We start from the raw sequence: 18,725 nt of genomic DNA, 5'->3' as shown, positions 1-18,725 counted from the left end.
ACCTCAGAAGTGCCCAGAAACAAACAAGTTAGTTGGAAAGGTTGAAGAGGAGAAAGGTAAAGACAGGAGAAGGCACCAGCTGAAGGACCACTGGGATCCTGATCTGGAGATGGATAGGCCCCGCACCCAGCAGACGCAGCTCCAACTCAAACTCAAACCTCTCGTTGTGTTTTTCCCGTTCGTCCTGTCACCTTCTGACCCGCCTGGACGCTCGCAGCAGGAAGCCGCTGGTCCAGAAACGGCCAACTTCTTCTTTCTTGGTCTTCTGAGTACAACAGCGGGGGCCCGGGTTCCACCCGGGGGGACAACATTCTCCTGGGTGTCACCTGGTGGCGACGCGGCTTCCAGGGTTTCAGCTCCTCCAGTCTTTGTACTCGGAGAGCCCAACAATTCCTCGTCGTGGCAGAACGCCTCGTTCACATAACCACAGTTCACTTCCCCCTCACTCCCCCCGCTTCCTAACCCCCCTCTTTTCTCAGACTTTGCAGCACAAGCAGGCAAGCAAGCAGACTGAGCAGAGCCCGGCGTCGTAGAGACAACAACAACAGTAGGATACACACACACACAGTTTTCATCCTCGTTTTTCTCCTGAACAGGAAATTCACCCTCCTTCTCGTACTTACCCACAAAAGCCCCAAACTCTACAGGGGTGCTGTCTGGGTGGAGGTGGTGCTGGTGCTGGTGGAGCCCAGCGAGGGCGAGTTCGGGGTGACTGGAGCCACTGGGGTGGGAGAGGGTGCTGCTGATGTGGAACCGAGCCCCGGCGGAGGGCACGTTGGGCAGGCTGGAGGGGGAGTCGGAGAAGCCCGGCTCGAGTGGACGGGTCAGCTTACTGTGGGTGAGGGAGTGGCCGCGGAGACGCAGCTCCGGGGGGGAAATGGCCACAGCACTTTGGACAAAGGCACTGGGGCCGGCACTGCCCGAGGAGCCAGCCTCTGAAGCAAAGTGTCCGAGCTCAAACAAGCCCCTCCTCTCAGGACTCATTGCTGGGTTCAGGGTGGGGTCCGTCCCGGGTTCTGTTCCTGAACTAGGTCCGACTCTCCGGCGGCTTTCTGTCCCCGCCCCTCCTTCTGCACCGATCCTGAAAAGAGATTCTGCAATATTGGCTCCCGACAGCGGGAAAGAGGAGCCGAAGTAGGCTGCCACGCTGCGTTTGCCTATCCCGGACGATTTGGAGTGTGGGCCAGTGTCTGGTGGGCCGGGGGCGATGCTGGGGACCACGTTCTTAGACAGACTCAGTTCCCGGGTGATCTGGTTGTGGACCTTGCTGGCCTCCGACGCCCTCTGAGCGGTGAGGGTCTTCAGAGTGTCCACCGTCAGGGCCGAGAGGTCCTGCAGGTGGCCGATCTGAGAATCCAACGTGTGCAAAGATCGCTTTATGAAGTTCACTTTGTTCCCGACCTCCTTCAACTGCAAACACATGGTCTCCACCCTGAGGACAGACGAGAGGCTTCAGTTAATCACTCAGCCATTTGTGTTTCCTGCCGTTTGCTCCATTAAGCCTGAAAGTGTCAGAGTCTCCAAATGAAGTACCGGTAGTCAAAATTCTTTACTCCATTTAAGCAAGTCTGACAAAACCTTCTATTTTCACTATCACGATCTATATAGTAGGTGATCTAATTCTTTTGATTAAAAACGCTGCTTGTTCTTTAACATTGTGAAACTCTGCAGGTCTGAAAACAGAAATACTTCTCCGAGGTGAGACGTATGCGTTCTTCGCTTCCGGAGTGAAATTGATCGTCCTTCTCATGAAAGTATGTTTCTACACACTGCTCCTCAAAATCGTGAAGCTTCTTTTGGTCTTCTTCTGTGAGAAAAAGCTCTGGGGGACGCAGGAAGGAGACATGTTAAACTAAACTGCAACATCACTTCATCTGATAATCATACATGTTCAGGAATACCATTTCAACATACTTGGTCCATACGTATTCTCTTTCTTCCTCTTCCTACACATACAGAAGAGGGAGTACACGTGGCACAGGAGGATGAAGGGGGGCGGGAGGACAGGCTTCTCATGGTAGGCCATGATGAAGTGGTAACGCTGGTACTTCCACACCAGGTTAGAAATGGACTTCACTTGGAGATACACATTGCTGGAACACAGAATACAACAGTGATCTTTAAAATTACTTTAAATTTTTTATTGTTTTTTTTTAATAAAAGGTTTTCTGTCACATACATTAGTCCAATAATAGCATGTGTAAAACAGTTTAAAGCATCTTTTGCACCCCCAGCAAGACAATGAGTCCAGATTAAAGCGCTTGATCTTACATGTCAGGATCATCACAAATACAGACTCCATTAGAGGAAATAGGCATGAAAGAAATGTAAAAAAAAAAAACTCTTCCACTTACTTAAAGAAGGCGATCAGGAGGTTGACCATCAGTATATATTGTACAAAGAGGTAGACTGCTTGTAGGAGGGGAGTCAGCCAAACTCCTGCTCTACACAAGGGCTTCACTGCTATGTCACTGTTATTGGCACACACTGAGGAGGTTCAAAAAACAAAAACAAAAACAACCCATTAAGATAAACACAGACCAGGTAAAATTTGAAGGCACTTTCACTCACTCTCCCTTCAGTTGTTTTTGATCTACACAATTCATAACCCCGCGGACATTCAGACTCCTCCACAACAAACCCTCTGCTGAGACAGGTTTGTGTCGTAGAAAAACAATTGTCACATGTCAAAACATGTAATGTAGGTTAAAATTACTAAGATAAAGGACTAAAATTACCCTGAAATATTCACATTATTTGCTGTACATGTCTAATTTATTGCATATTGGTGATAACATTACATCTTTACATCGTCGATTGCAAGGAGGTCATGAGAACAATGATGAATTTCAGCAGGTTGTGAAACCTCAGAATGCCAACTCAGGATGTAGAGCAAATCCAGGTGTTTTGTTTCACCACAGATTCAAATGTGCCCGAGTCAAGTGATGATCACATAATGGCTGTTTTTTATCCGGACCTTTCAATAGCCGAGTCGAGCCAATCAATGCCAATGTAGTGAAGCAAAAAGCCCTGCCCTCCACGAAGAGACCGGCGTGGGCCGCCTCTGTGTGAAAACCTTGCTGGGCGAAAGAGGCTGTGAGGGGAAACGATGATTCGGCCGTTGCGGGTTTGATTTCCAGTGCTTGTTTTGAGTGACAATCACTTTTCATGCCGTGGTGAGGAGCGTTGAAGAAAACCGTCCTTACACGCGTAATCTGCCCTACCATCCTCATCGTCCTTACCATCGATTTCATAGGCATACACTTCACCGTACATCATCCAGTACGGCTGGAAGACCACATCTTTGGCCAGCGTCCAGCTGGGCTCCTCCTCCGGGTACAGAATGGCTTTTCTCGGGACACCGTAGCTCAGCAGGACGACGGCCATTATCACCACGATATAAAACATGTTGGCCACCTGAAAGAGGTTCGGAACTGTGGTATCATCTCTGTACGATAGTAATATTTGACTTCTCAAGCAAACGCACACATTTTTAGGGTACAAACGTCGACTCAGGGGATTCAAAGTCAGCACAATTTCAATATTTCAATTTGTCATTCATTTTGGTGTCATTGCTACCAACAATTTTTATGTTTACGATATCTGTAATGCTTGTATTGAAATCCCCAAAGCAGATGTTAGTGACGCTGGAGATAAATCTATTAAAATATTAATGGTGGACACTAAAACACATTCAGAGTAGATGAGGTACAATTCAACTGGAGAATCAGTAGGACGGGAAATATGTTTAGTAGCTTTCTTGCTGAGATTTGGAAGATGAGACCGATGCCACAGCATCAACACAACAGTGCAGCTGGGTCTATTTTCATGGAGTTGGCTGAACATTTAAAGGAAAAAATAAATGGACTAGTCTTCAGTAAAGTAATTGTAACACATTTATGTAAATCATAGTATGCTTGGTTTGTTTACAATCGGCTTTATATGTTTGGCATAAATCCCAGCATGAAAACCAACAAACACATTTCACATAATGGCAAATGGATTAATACAAAATATTGATATGTGGTATTACATATTACTAACTGACACTTGTATATGTGTGTTTTGAAACTGAGTTACACAGAATTATAACAATGTGGTAAAAACATGGATGATTAATGCCATTTAGATATGAAGGGGCACAATTAAATTAACTAAATTATTATTGTACAAACTAGCAACAACTATCTGTACATCTGGGGGAGAAATTAAATTATAAAACAATAACACAAAAGATGTTCATCATAACATTATGTACCATAAAATATCCTCCACAGCGTTTATCTGTTTGAGGGAAATGGAAAGTTTATGGCTTCACATCAGTTGTAACGCCTTCAAAAAAAACGGATTTAAATTTGCATCACACAATGGTGTAACCTGGACGCTTCTGCTTATAATCTGAACCGGCCGTTTGAGCCGAATCGTTACTGTTCAAGTTTGTTTGAAGTGTCAAACTCGAGGTAAGATGTACTAATCCCGCTGTGTTTTGCTTCAGACACATGATAACGAGGCAAACTTTCGCCTGAATTCCCCTCTGCATGCCTCAAGCTCGAGTTCCTTGAAAGAAACAACACTGACTGATGGCATCATCATTACTTAAATTCAATCTATGAACGCAGCACATGCAAACCTGCATCGCCCAACATTATCATGTTCCAAGCGCAGTACTGGTGTGATGCGGGACTCACCATTTTAGCGATCATCATGACGTACGGCCCGGCCTGCTGGTTCACAGCCAGGATGTCCAGGAGGCGCACATACCAGAAGATGATGTTGAGACAATAGACCGTCCTCCCAGGAACAAAGGCGTCCCCTCCCGCAAGCCTCAAGCCAAAGCCAATAAAGAAGGTCACAATGGCCAGAAAGTCTGACACATTGAAATAGTCGCTGAACCACACCTTTACTTTCTGGCTGATTTTGCCTGCTTCAGACATAAACATCTGGAATAAAGGACAGGAGTGACAAATGAAGAAGATATTTGTGAGGTTATATTCCACAGAGAACTCATCTTTTCAGAACAGAAGGATGCCCGTACTTGTTGCCATTATTTGTCATGTCACAATCCACATACCTCACGGATTTTCTCAATGGCTGAGGTGAAGATGTAAAGGATGACCACCCACTCTTGAGCAGAAGGCCATTTCGGCATTTTCACCAGCACCACGTATGTGTACAACATCAAGTAGCCCAGGTAAAAGAGCTGAGGACAGGAGGAAAGAAAGACAAGAAAACACGGTTCAACATTTGGCTTGGAATGTTAGGCGGGCCCCCTGAAGGTGGCGCAAGAGAGCTGCTGCTGCGTTTTCTTTTATTATTCTGAAAAATGAAAAGGAGGATAGAACTATTGTTCAAATCCAACACGGATTTAAAATCAGATTTTATTTTTAGTGTAATGCAGATTACACTAATACATTATGATACGGTAAATCTTTATTTCCAACATTTTATTTTCTTCCAAATATAGAAATATAACCTATTCCTGTAACAGCTGGAGCCTATACATAAAAACATCAAAGAAGCCTTTCACATTGCTAATGCCTATGATTCTGATTAAATTAATTAGGAAATTGTCTATATGGGAGCTAATGAAATGAAAAGGACCAAATATAGATAGTTCTACCATCAGCTGTGAAAGCCTTATTATTATTTACAATAGAGTATTGAGACAGATGCCACAGCCTGAGGGCCGCCTGTTGTCTATGTCTGCTATACATCAAGATCACATGGTTCTTAAGTGATACATAACCCCTGTACCAAAGCTTGTACAAGACTTTATTTTTCAATAAAATAAAAAAAGACAGGTTAGCCACAATGTGAAGTGTGGGAAACTGATTAAGTCTACAATTGAGAAAGCTGCTCAAGCTTGACATGTGCGGTGTGAACTTTGGGAAAAGCAGCCGTTCTTGTGAGAGACGGGCGAGTCAATGATGCAGAGGTGCACTGATGTGTTGAAACTGGGCTGAAAGCAGGCACAGCAGATGTAGATAAGCTCAGGCCGAGGCCACATTATGTCGACTAGCATGTTCAGTGATGGTATCAGCACTTCTTGGTCTCTGGCAGCCTGAAAAACAACTGTCTGTGCAACTAAATACCCCGGCGATGAGCCTGGGATCCTGAGAACCAGCCTCAAGCCTGTGTACATAAATAAACATGAGAAGAGGTAAGTAGAAATCAGTATGAGTAGGACAGTGGGCAAGTGTGTTTCAGAGAATACTTCTAATAAAAAATTTATTTTGAATTAAGCTTTAACAGTTTTTCTTAATGTCTGATGAGTCCTTAAGTTGTTTTTTTTTGCATTATGTGGAAGAATCCCATTTACAGAAATTCATGTTATTAATCTCAGATTACAAAAGCAATCACTCCTCAGAGCCAAGCAGAGGGAGCGCTCCTTACCATCTGATAAATCGCTGACGAAGCAAACCTTCTGAGTTCATTATAAAGAAGAACAAACGGATCAGATCGCTATAAGGAATGACAGACGGGACAGCAGCTGACTGCTGAGGCTTTAACACAGCAGGAAAAATCTGGTAATTCTTTTGGGCTTATAATGATTAGCTGTGACATGAAACAACCTCATGCAATTGTACTTCCAAAATGTCCCCGTAGGTTGAGAAATCTTTGTCCTCTTGTAACCTCCACAAAACTGATATGAAGTGACAGTGCCGCGTTTCTATATTTAGTGTCTGTCTTTTCTGTGCGGGCGGTTGACAACAGAGGGAAACACTTTGAACTGTTTAGAGGAGGCAGTGGTTCTCAAAGTGTGGGGAGGCGAGCCATTGGGGGCAGCAGAGAGCTTCAGGGGAGGCGCAGGAACAAAATCTTAGGGTTGGGGTGTACCATTTCTCACCCAGCATAATCATTCTGCCTAATTCATCAAGTAATAAGATATTCAACATTAAATTACTTTGCCGTGAGACATAAGAAGCGATGGGAGGGACGTATTCTGGTTCAAGCCTCATCATTCAGCTTCCTACATTTTGACAGCCAATCATTTCACGCAAGACGCATTAAGTGAATGGGTGGCGGCAGTAAAGCTCATGAAGTTGTGCCATTGAGCAAACCTTTTTCTATTCATACCTCATATTGAAAATAAATGTATACTTTGTAGGTTGTGCTGAACAGAAAAATGACTGACAGGATATGAAAGCTGAATTTCCTCATTTCAATCATTCTCCCTTATGTTTTACATTTGGCACAACTCTCAAAGCATAAGCACAAATTATTATTATTATTATTGTATTACAATAGGTCATTTTACTGCCCCCCCCCCCCCCCCCCCCCCAAAAAAAGAAAAGAAAACAAGAAAAAAACATAAAAGTGAACAGTTTGATGAAAGGTTACCGTCTTCTGCTGAAAAGAACATACCGTGTTGGACCAGAACTTCACAATGGGAGCGTGGTAGAAGGCATAGATTTTCCTGGTTAATGGCAGCTTTCTGGAGCGAACAGGTATCTCCATGTCATTCTTCACCTCCACATTGTCATGGGATCTGGTCTCTTTGAAGACATCCTGCAGAGGTTAGAAACACTTGAATTATACATTTGAATTAGTTTGCAATGTGGCAGAGAAAATCCAAGACAGAAAAAGGTCAACAGGAGGCACGATAACATCGACAAGATAAAAGTATATGAAAGTCACTGATGCTACAGAGAGAAAACAGGACCTCTTCATTAACTCCTTAATGCACTAACCATTTGGATGTCCTCGGCGATGTTCTGGAAGTTGTGTTCGCTGTCCTCCATGGTCATCTGGTGGTCGTCCTGACTCTGAGGGATGTGAGCCATCTCAGCCTTCGATTTGTACTCCAACAGGAGGATAGCAGGCGGCACCAAGATGCTCAGAATCACCTGGAAACACACACTCATGTGGGTGGTTGTGGCTTTATTTGTCAAGACAGGCGTCCGCATCACACGCAGTAGCGGTCGCCTTGACTCCAAATTTAACCGGAAATCCAATAACACTGCTTTAGCAGGATTTCTCATTCTCTATACAAACATGGCATTATTTGCCAACTTAAAGTGTGGCTCATGAAGTCGACAAATTAAGAAACCAACAGGCATTGTCCGACGATGTGTCACACAAACTGCTTACATAGAAATATATGGCATCAACTAAATTTTGTGTGTATTCAAATATAACAGTTCCGTTTATGGCCTGCCAAAGACCTCGCGATGCTCCACTGAATCAGAAGCAACAACATCATCAACGTACGCCACCTAAAAGAACCTGGAGGAGATAAATAAGTAATGTAAAACCAAATATCCAGCCATGGTTCCATTAAAATGTATGTACAAGGGAAAAGTTAGGAATATGTTACTATATTGGTGAAGCACAAACTTTGATCATTGCCTCATTTTCAGAAGCAGTTAAATCGTGCAGCGTAGCAAGGTGCAGTTGTGAAATTTCTGACGCCATCAGAAGACTACTTTTTATGCCACATCAAATAATATCACAACCACTCCTCTTTCGCCTAAAATCAACATTTTTAGAATGGAAAATTTGACATGCAAATTAGAGCAAGGGCATTAAAAGAACATTTCTGTAAGTCAGATCACAGTTCAGATTCGGCATTGCAGGCACCCCCAGCTCTTTGTTAAGTTTCCCCAAAAAATAAAATCTGGATGGAGCATGAACCTTGTACCAGGAGTTCTTGCGCATGTTCAGCCGTCCCATCCACATGTCTGACAGCAGCAGCTGGGTGCAGGTATGAGCCACGAAGGGACGTAGGTGAGAGGAGACCGCCAACTTCAAACAGGTGGAGTTGCTCCAGTTCTTCAGCTCATAGGTCAGAAGCTTCATGGACATGGTCTCATCCTGCCTGAAGGACTGCTCCAGCAGGTCCACAGCCAGCGTCCCAAACTCACTGATGTACACCAGCACAATTAGGTCACGATGCGTTTTTAAGAAAGGATAAACCATCCATCTGGATTTTTAATCTTACTTTGAGTAATCCTTGAGCTCCTCCGAGGTGTCATCCACCACGTCACTCTTCTTGGCCTCGTATCCCATTGACCGGCACAGTTTACAGGCCACCAGTGCCTTCGCCATGTTCTCTTCTCCATGCTGCCAGAAGAAGAGCGACATTTTCTGCCTCTTCATCAGCACGGCCCACACCAGAAGCTCGTTGAAAGGATAAGGAAAACGGCGAGTCTCGGGGTCGTCGATGTCCACAATCTCTTCTTTGCTTCTCTTTTTGTTCTGCTCGGTGGAAGACTCCAACTGAGAGAAAAAGGAGGCAGGTAGTAGTTCTAAATGGATTCTTAAATGCAGAGAGTTGTTTTTTTATCTCATAGTCCAAGAGAAAAAGGGTTTCTATTTTTTTTTTTTATATCAATTCCAAAAATCATCATACCACCAACAATATACATCTTGTGTACACATTTTCCATATATATATATATCAACCCATACTTTGTACAGATGAGTGAGAACCTTATCATAAACACATTTTAACTTAGAATGAGCCAAAAATAAATAAATAAATAAATAAATAAATAAATAAATAAATAAAAAAATTAAAAAATTAAAAAATAAAATAAAATAAATAAATAAATAAATAAATAAATAAATAAATAAATAAATAAATAAATAAATAAATAAATAAATAAATAAATAGTTTGGACCCTATCACTCCCCTCACTATTTTCGTTCCCTTCTTGTAGTGTCCTCATTTTTTTTTTCCGTTGAAGGGGAGAAACAACATTTGCTATGTGAACCGTGAAGTAAGCAAACAAAAGAAATAGACAATAACGAAAGTATATTTGTTTCAGTGAGCAGGATGAGTGTACCTTGGGTTTGTATGGCTGGGCGGTCTTGATGAAGTGGTTGTGCCTCGTTTTCTCCTTCTTGTCTGCCTGCATGCTGAAAGACTCGTGGTTTTTCCTCAGATGAGAAGCAGGTCCCGCCATGTGACGCCCAGACCTCTGCAAAGAAGAGGAAAAAAATATTTACTGGACGACACTCGACACTTTAATTACAGTTTACAACAAATTTTTATTCAAAAACACCCAAATGTCGACGTAGCTATGTGTGATATACAAACAACATTACTCGTGACCTTGTGCAAAATAACCTCAGTTTAATCTTAAGAAATCATGAAGTGAACTCCAAAAAAATAAATTTTTAAATATTAACAAAATAAAAGTGGGATTAGAAAACTGAGACACTCAAGATATTTCAACTGTATCCACTCACCCGACTGTTACCATGAAGATTGTTGTAAATTATTCGGAAGCGTTTCCGAGTGTAGTTGCTCCTGTAAGTCCCGCCCATCAAGTACTCAATGACCAGGCCCACATCAATCAACGTGATCTTGTAGTTTGGAGGAAGATGACTCTGTAAAAAAAATTAAAAGGCGTTGAAAGCAGCAGTTAACAATTATTCTTTACAGCAAATTGACGATAAAAAGTGACGTGAACTAAACTAACTACCTGTTTAACATCTCTAACCAGGTGAAGGAGAGTTGGGTTATTGGGATATTGTTTCTAAAAGAGAGGGAAATACAACAAGCACATTCAAAAATACACGTCATTTCAATCCAACTCCTCAAACAGAGGAGTGTGTGTGCGTGTGTGTGTGCGTGTGTGTGTGTGTGTGTGTTACCAGGTTGTAGAGCTCCTCCAGCCGATCGATTGTCAGAAAACGGTGCATGCTGACGCCATTTTCTATGAGCAGCTTTACAAAGTCCACTCTGTCCATCACCAGTGCATCCAGCATTGCTTGCTCCAAAGAGCTGACCTATAAACACAGAAATAATCACTCAGTTATGCAGCATATATTTTTACAGCAAACTGTCATTTATAAAATAAACACAATTGGTTTGAAAGACCAAAAGAAATAACATACAAAGAAAAAAAAAATTTCATAAATATACAAATGACTTGATACAAGCGCCAGCAGTTCCTTTGGATTCAAAATAAACAAAGCTCTGAGCGCTGCTTAAGAAGACAACTGTAAACGGGTTCATGTTACAGTCAAGACAAGCATTTTATAGCAGCCTGCCTGAGCTGGGTCCCCGGGATTTCCAGACTGAAAATTGTGGTCGTCAGAGTTTCTGGGGTCATTTTGGGTAAGTCCAAAGGTTTTGAACTAATGATGACCAAGCAAACATCTCTGGGAGCGGTGGCTCGCACACACACACACACACACACACACACACACAGACCAACAAACATGCACACATACCAGGAGCTGCTGTCCGTACACAAACACGTGGTTCTTGGCAATGTCTACACGGTCCCAAGCCAAAGTCAGGACCAGCTGATCGAAGGCAGATGCGTTTGTGCCTGAAACACACAGGTACAAGCATGTGGAAGCGGCAAACACAGAGATACTAAATCACATGCAAGTCCTGTATGTTTCCCGTCAGACACGTAGCAGGATCAGAGCAGGACAGTAGAGGAGGGCTGGGGCAGTAAGACAGGCAATTTCACACTAATACAACAATAGAGGAGATTAGAATACACAGTAAATCCCAGCTCAGTCCACTGGTATGCTCTTCAGTAATCTGCCTTATTGTCCTTTAGAACCCATCTCAACTAAATGATCATGATCACATAAACCTTAATGTATGGATGTTGAGTAGACATTTTTAATGGAGGTCAAGCTGATAAAATATAAAATAATATACGATTTACTGTTTTAATGCAGCTTTGAACCATAATGTTATCAATCCCATTTAATCCAGAGCCAACTAACAGAACTTCGGCTTAGTGGAAAATGGAAAGCTCTCTGAGCGACACCCAACACTTTGTAAAAGGCAGGAAAGCTTTTGTACCCTGGACTCCTTTTGAGGATGAGTTACTGCCGACTGCACCTACAGCCAACAAATATTTGCTTGGGTGAGCATTGCAGCCACAGGCCTGGGGTTTATCTTTTCAATGTCTGAACCAGTTTCTCCTCACTGATTGATTATCAGTTGCAGTCACTTGCAAATTCCTGGCTTTTGTCTAAAAAAAAAAAAGAACCTGGAACGAAGGTAAACAAGCATCAAAGATGTGCTGCACCCAGCTATAACCTGAACAACACCCTCCTTTGGTGTGATAAATAGCGGACAGAAAGAATTCTGGTCTTTCAAGAGAGCTGATTGGTAAAAACGTGTGTTATGTTGCTCCAATTTCAAAGTCATTTTCACAATTAAAAACACCAAATCGTCAAATCAGGGTGAGTACAGACTAAAAGTCTTTTATTTTCCCACACAAAGAAGCAAACAGGAGAGAAAAGGCGGTGAGAGATGAAGCTCAGTGACTGACAGCGTTAGAATAAAGAGTCCATGTGAAAGCAGGCAACATGATCTCCTCTGCAGCAGAAAGAAAAGGGGCACACTGGGGGAACCGTGTTCTCAAAGCATATCTATATCAGAATGAAAACATTACAGTCTTGAAAAGTTAACCTCGGAATTCCAACAGCTGCAGAACACGATTAGACTGAATCAACTTCATGTGACTCAGCTCCTTTAATAGACGGGCTCGTGGGTCGCAGGTGGCACAGAGAGTTCAGAGGGGATTCGGTCACCAACCTTGGAGTAAGGCCCTCAGAATGGCTACATCAATGTCCTGGTTTTCCTCGGAGCTGATGTGAAACACAGTGATCTGTTTTCCAAGAAAAAAGATACGTGTTTATTTTCAGGTTCCCGCAGAGAAAATCCACATGATTCAAGTCTTTGCACGAAAGGTAACAACGTATAGTGCCAACAGTGGACTCGTCAGCTTTTAGTGACAGTGTGAGCATGATACAGTTATTTTCTAAATGGTTTGACTAAAGTGATCAGTTATTTTTGTGGCCATCAATAATTTGGCTCAACCAGCTCAGCGAGTCCAAACTGTGAAGGACTGGGTGCAGCAGGTGACATGAGCTTTATTAGAAACCTTTTCCAGATCAACATCTGAATTCTGTCTGGCAAATACCGACTGAGAATGTGATCGTCTGTGATTTCCAGAGACCACAATCATCAATGCATTTATACATAAATCACAGGAGAACAATGAGTTTCGTGATGTCTTTGGTATCAGTATAGGCCTGCGCTAGATGTCTGTATATATAGAATCCAAAAACAAATGGCTCATATTAGATTCAGGGACGTAGTCAAAAAAAAAAGATCCAAAGAATTGGAGGCACTGTGATACGTTGTGTTTACAACTCCTCGCTGGGTGGTGGGAGATTGAAGGGGGAGGAAGAATCGTCTCTCTGATTGGCTCAATTCTTGGCTCACACTTTTTCAGACCGAACACAACAAAGACAGAATATAACACCCTGTGTGTGTGTGTGTGTGTGTGTGTGTGTGTGTGTGTGTGTGTGTGTGTGTGTGTGTGTGTGTGTGTGTGTGTGTGTGATCTTACTCAGCGTGTCAGCATGACATGCAACAATAAGTTCACGTTAACACAACTTCCAACACCATTTTCCCCTGAGACTAACCAACATTCATATTTAACACCTTTACTGCAGACTGAAGAAGCAGGATAACAGCTCAACATTCATACAACTTGTAAAAAGATTTGTTTCATCTCATAAAATCACTCAGGTTGTTGCAAATGTAGTTTACTGTCAAATTCACATTTATAGAAAACTAATTAAAATTGCCAAGAATCTTAATCCCTGAGAGCAACAGTAATATGTGGACAAAGTTATCTGCTCACCAGTTCTTTGCTCTTCATGCACTCCATCAGAGTCTGAAAGAGATGGATGGCATCGCTCTGGCTGAAGTTGAAGGTTTTCTTGATGGTTGCAATGATGTCTGTCTCGACCCCATCAGGAAGTCCACTGGGGTGTAAAGACAGCACAACTTAGTTACAACCACACAATGATAGAAAATATACCTTTCTATGTTTCCTGAGTAAAAGTTCTTCAGGAATACACCGAACAAGCTTGACACAGCTTGAATCCCACACCCAGTTCATGCTTCAGTTTATTTGACTAAATACCAGTAAGTCCACCAGAACAAAGAGCATCAGAAAAAAAAGAAAAGGAGAGAATCAATGAATTTAGTTGTCACTTATTACTCATATAAACAAAAACATGTTTAAGCATTTTCACAGTTTTGATTATAACTATTATGTCCCCAGCCACATGGAAAGGTTATCATTAGTTCATGTCCAGGTGGAGCAATTTTTGTATTTCTGTCTGTTTTCTTTAAAACGCTTGAGCTTAAGCCGTGCCTCGAAATTGTGACTGAGTGAGTGATGGTCTGTCTGTTTTCTCTGTGACAGATAACTGTCCAAAGCTTACCCACCTTCGCCCACAGTCCGCTAGCATTGGCTCCAGCTCCCCTTCCCGTGATTCTAAGTTAAAGTGACATATGGGCGGATAACTTAAAATAGGAAATGCATAATATTATTATAGTTTATTGAAGTTATCTTGTTTCAATTAAATTGTGGGAGGGGGAAATCCTATTTCTATTCTATTAATTTATCTAAACTATATTCATGGGATGACTAAACCTTGTGTACAATCATTACTTTGAATCTGGAAGCATTTCTCTCATTGGTTATCAAAAAGCTCAATGCTGAACATGCTTCTCGCCGGACTGGATTCTTTATTTTTTTTTTTAAATAGTCAATGGAATTCATATCAACTATTATTTATTCAGGACAGGCGGAAACAAATTTAGTAGGTCAGCTGTTGATAGACGAAGTACAATTGATAAGTTGAATAGTTAAACTGGATCACTATTTGTGGATCTTGACCCACATTCAGTTGAGAACAGCCTGCCAGCAGGAGACTTCAAACTAAATGTCTGTCAGCTGTTTTCAACTTGTCAGTAACACACAGACTTGTGTTTACTTTCTTACTGGGACAGAAATAGGTGAGAGCTGTCAAAGGAGTTGAAATAAAAAGTTAAAAAAGATGACTGTGCATGAGGATTCAGTGGGTGAAATCCACAGAACTACTACAACATTCATTTGAGGAAATGCAGAATTTTCTATCAGTTTCTCGCCTTGAATTGTTTTAATTTTTTCCAGGAGTGATTTTATTGTGTGAATCGTTTAACACAGTGTATTGAGAAAAAAAACCCTTTGTTTCGAATCTGGTATGTGTGTGTGTGTGTGTGTGTGTGTGTGTGTGTGTGTGTGTGTGTGTGTGTGTGTGTGTGTGTGTGTGTGTGTGTGTGTGTGTTTTCATCCTACCCTCCCTCCTCAGTTTGCTTGTGGACGTAGGCCAGTATATCAGCAGCGCGGCCGGTCCCTTCGCAAACCACCACCGGCACCGGGGGGCTCTCCTGAAGATAGTCCAGCACCGTCAGGATCACGTTGGGACCGCCCTCAAAGATCAGGGCTACGACAGGCACGCCCTGACCAATTCCTACGAGACGCAGAGCGCTTTAAAACCAGGCTGAAGTTACACAGTGCCCTTCAGCTACAATCTCATTCGGCTACAGCTCCACCCAAGTGACAGTTTGCCAGAGGTTGATGATAATGTACATCTCACTGCCATCGCCTTCATCCAAACAGGCAATAGCAAACTGCCAATATGTCAAAAGTCATTGCCAACAACATTGATTTTATTACATAAATGTATATGAAGTTTTTGGCAAAATAATAAATCACAACAGATTAATTTGTGAGTTCATTAACCATTGATCGACTTTATGGTTTCCAGGTATTTATTTGACATGAGCAGTACTGTGCTGATGAAAAGTGGAAAACATTACAATTATCTTTGATTTTCTCTCTAAGACCTAAAAAACCCCCAAACAAAACAAAAAACACACGGCAACTTGTCTTACGCGCATGAATTCTTTGGAGGTTGATGTGCTTCTCCAGGTCCCGCCGCAATTTGACCTCTACGCCATACTTGCCCACAGTCCCATCATCCACCAGCAGGAAGTGAGAATGCAGATTGTTGAGAACGTTGAGTTTGCTGAGAGGGTTCAGCAGCGTCTGATATGGAGCGATGATCTACGTGGTGTGTTTACAAAGAGACATTAAAAGAGCAGAAGAAGAAGAAGAAGAAGAAGAAGAAGAAGAAGAAGAAGAAGAAGAAGGCATGAAGACAAGGCCACAAGTTGAAATGTGCCAAACTGAATTTTGTATCTTACATCTCTGCCAATGAGATCGTTCCGGTTTTCAATGACTCCCCAGGGTGCAATCCCGATAGTGCAAATTTTCTTCGACGATCTTGAGCAGTGTTCTTTGAGAGCGTCTCCCACATGCTTTGCCACACCTTTGGGGTGAACGCATTAAATAAGATTAAACCTTCATTCATGTTCAAAACATTTTCAGTATCATTTGCCCTCTGCTTCACCATTGCAGTATTCATCCATGAAATTAAAAGATGCTGCAGGTATCCTCGACCACACAAGAAAAGAAGAGGTTGAAACATCAGAGCACATATGACAAACACGCCAAATGATGGCCCGCAACAAGTGTATTAGTCCTCCGAGTTGTTTGTGAACCACAACCCTCAGCTAATAGACCTCCTGGATTCAGCAGTAATTAGTGAGACTGGGGACCATCCCGAATAGTCTGGGTGCCAGAAGGGGCATTAAGAGTAATCACTGGTGTGGGTAATTGACCCTGTGAGTAATGATTTAAACACTATGATCAGACCACACCATCTTAACGCCGCGCTGTGGCTGCAGACACACCTCAGCCCCGGCTCACAACAAAATGACATGCTTAGGGGCCGGTATTACATCTTCTGCTACATCAGCGCGTCACCCTAATGGTGGCAAGAGTGTTTGTGCAGGGAGTCGTTCCTAGATTCATAATTTAGGAACACTAACCTTAGTTTTTAATTAACATTTAGAGGTAGACTTACTTTATTTATTCAGTTATGTCAATATCAGTAAGCATACAGTTTATCACACCTCCTATGTTTGTGAGTGGCATTTTATGGTATTATAAAGAAACGAATGCATCTTTTTCTCATAGAAAAAAGATAACTATGACAGAAACATTGATTTTTGGGGGGAGAAAAATGGAATAAAACAATGCATATTTAAAGCAGCAACATTTAGGCTTTTGCCCTTTTTTGGTTTCCTCTATGCATATTTAGAAGGGACTTTTTTACGATGACTGAATAACTCACCAATTGCCCCTGCAGATAAATAAAGAATCTGAAGGTGTAAGAGAAATAAAAGTGGTGCTTTAAAGAGTTTGCCGATTAGCTTCCTGTAGAAAACACTTCAAAACCTGCAAGGTTGGAATAAAAAGTAAAAAAAACTAAAAACAAAAATGTATCCTTATACGACTGCTGCATTAGGCTACACATCGAGCTCTGACCTGTGTTGACCCCTCCGGTGAGGATCCAGGCCCCGGTGGTGACAGCAGCTTTGATGAGGCCCTTCCCCACCACCTGCTTGATGCGAGGGTGAAGCTCAAAGTTCTGAACCCCTCCGTGGACAGAGATGAGGATCTTGGGAAGCTCCATGTGCCACTCCTTCAGCATCAGCCGCAGGATGCTCTCTGGCCGCGTGTCGTGGGACAAACGTGCATACTGTCCCCAAAAAGAAACACGAGAAACGTGACGAAACAAAATGCTTTCACGCTCACTATGAAGAGAAAAGCAACAAAAAGATTTAATCTGAGGTCAGCTCGAGTGCATCTTAACAACCTGGACTTGAAAATAGTTCAGCACAGACAAACCTTTTATTACGCCAAATTTAGAGTAATGCACACTGAGCAAAGATGCAAAAAGTAGTGCAAAGCTCCATTTCTCTGGAAAAAATAAAAATAAAAAAAGCAGCAGAGAAATTGCCCTCCTACCTTGGCCCTGTATGAATGCGACCCTCCCTGGAAGTTGATGACACCATAGGCGTCAGTGGGGCTCGCCTCTGTGTGTTTTTCCACCGACCACTCCTCCAGCTCAGGCATGGGCAGGTTGGGATTCTCACCCAACTTCACATCCGAATACTTGGTGGCCAAGCTGGCGGTGAAGCCAACATGCTGCCGCACCAGCCGCCCACAACAGCATCTTTGGGATGAACAGTTATTTTTACAATGCTTGCACTGTGATACACACATCCTCAGCTCTATTTGCCTGAGCCACACTCATGATATGACACAGGCAAAATAACAGAACACCGATGATCATTTTCAAGAACAGAATGTAATTTGCCTTCATAGCTTAGGACTTGAGAAAACAGCTTTCACGTTAAACTTCCAGGGTCAGAGAAACATGTTCAGAAAATAAAGTCTTAGAGGATTAAACAAAATGTACAGCAAGAAAAAAAAAAAAGAAAACCTGCACTGATTTTTATAGGTAGGGTAAATATCGCACACACACACACACACACAAAGAAAAGCTATTTATCTTGGAAAGTGCAGCAAAGTTATGTAATATGCAGTTTATTCTCAGAGCACAGTGGCACCAAGCAAAACACAAACGTCTCTGCTGGTTTCAGACCAATGCAGTCGTCATTATCCCGTCCCGAGCCCACGCTGGTCAAATTGCAAGTATAGTGGCACGCATCTGAGTGGCCATGGGAGTGTTGCTTTTAAAATGAATGTGGTCAGGCACACAAGTGGCACATTGCTATCTAGAGGCAACAGAAAGCGGGCGTGCGACTGAATAACCAAAAACAGGCTTCAGGTTGCAGGGGCCGTATCTTCTCTGGTATTATAAGAGCATTCTGAAAACATTACTGTGCAAAAATACGCAGGCTGCACAACATCTGCACACTGTCGTTACCAAAGTTATGCAAGCTACTCAAAATCAGCACGGGATGACAGACACTTATTTTAGAAGTAGTGGAGTTTCTTATAAATCTACAAAGAAAAAGTAAGTTAC

The 18,725-nt window shown here is 42.4% G+C and overlaps 1 protein-coding gene across 3 annotated transcripts in view; it reads right to left on the bottom strand.

Annotated features, from left to right (window-relative positions):
* Window positions 1–18,725, bottom strand: part of trpm7 (transient receptor potential cation channel, subfamily M, member 7) — a 41,062-nt gene that overhangs the window by 9,500 nt on the left and 12,837 nt on the right. For all 3 annotated transcript variants that reach the window (XM_080458364.1, XM_080458366.1, XM_080458365.1), the window contains exons 4-26: window positions 17,702–17,909; window positions 17,219–17,432; window positions 16,033–16,157; window positions 15,721–15,892; window positions 15,122–15,296; window positions 13,634–13,757; window positions 12,517–12,589; window positions 11,184–11,284; window positions 10,602–10,736; window positions 10,430–10,483; window positions 10,194–10,334; window positions 9,788–9,922; window positions 8,942–9,219; window positions 8,635–8,863; window positions 7,692–7,847; window positions 7,366–7,509; window positions 5,072–5,200; window positions 4,689–4,940; window positions 3,243–3,417; window positions 2,355–2,487; window positions 1,915–2,093; window positions 1,690–1,822; window positions 624–1,432 (exon numbers count right to left, since the gene is read on the bottom strand). In XM_080458364.1, coding sequence (XP_080314490.1) covers window positions 624–1,432; window positions 1,690–1,822; window positions 1,915–2,093; window positions 2,355–2,487; window positions 3,243–3,417; window positions 4,689–4,940; window positions 5,072–5,200; window positions 7,366–7,509; window positions 7,692–7,847; window positions 8,635–8,863; window positions 8,942–9,219; window positions 9,788–9,922; window positions 10,194–10,334; window positions 10,430–10,483; window positions 10,602–10,736; window positions 11,184–11,284; window positions 12,517–12,589; window positions 13,634–13,757; window positions 15,122–15,296; window positions 15,721–15,892; window positions 16,033–16,157; window positions 17,219–17,432; window positions 17,702–17,909 — 4,274 coding nt within the window. The remainder of the gene's footprint in view (window positions 1–623; window positions 1,433–1,689; window positions 1,823–1,914; window positions 2,094–2,354; window positions 2,488–3,242; window positions 3,418–4,688; window positions 4,941–5,071; window positions 5,201–7,365; window positions 7,510–7,691; window positions 7,848–8,634; window positions 8,864–8,941; window positions 9,220–9,787; window positions 9,923–10,193; window positions 10,335–10,429; window positions 10,484–10,601; window positions 10,737–11,183; window positions 11,285–12,516; window positions 12,590–13,633; window positions 13,758–15,121; window positions 15,297–15,720; window positions 15,893–16,032; window positions 16,158–17,218; window positions 17,433–17,701; window positions 17,910–18,725) is intronic.

This window comes from Lipophrys pholis (assembly GCF_963383615.2).
Source record: "Lipophrys pholis genome assembly, chromosome: 2".
In the NCBI taxonomy this organism is placed as follows: Eukaryota; Metazoa; Chordata; class Actinopteri; order Blenniiformes; family Blenniidae; genus Lipophrys; species Lipophrys pholis.
The sequence above is the reverse complement of the archived record's forward strand: the minus strand, read 5'-3'. Positions and strand labels throughout refer to the sequence as shown.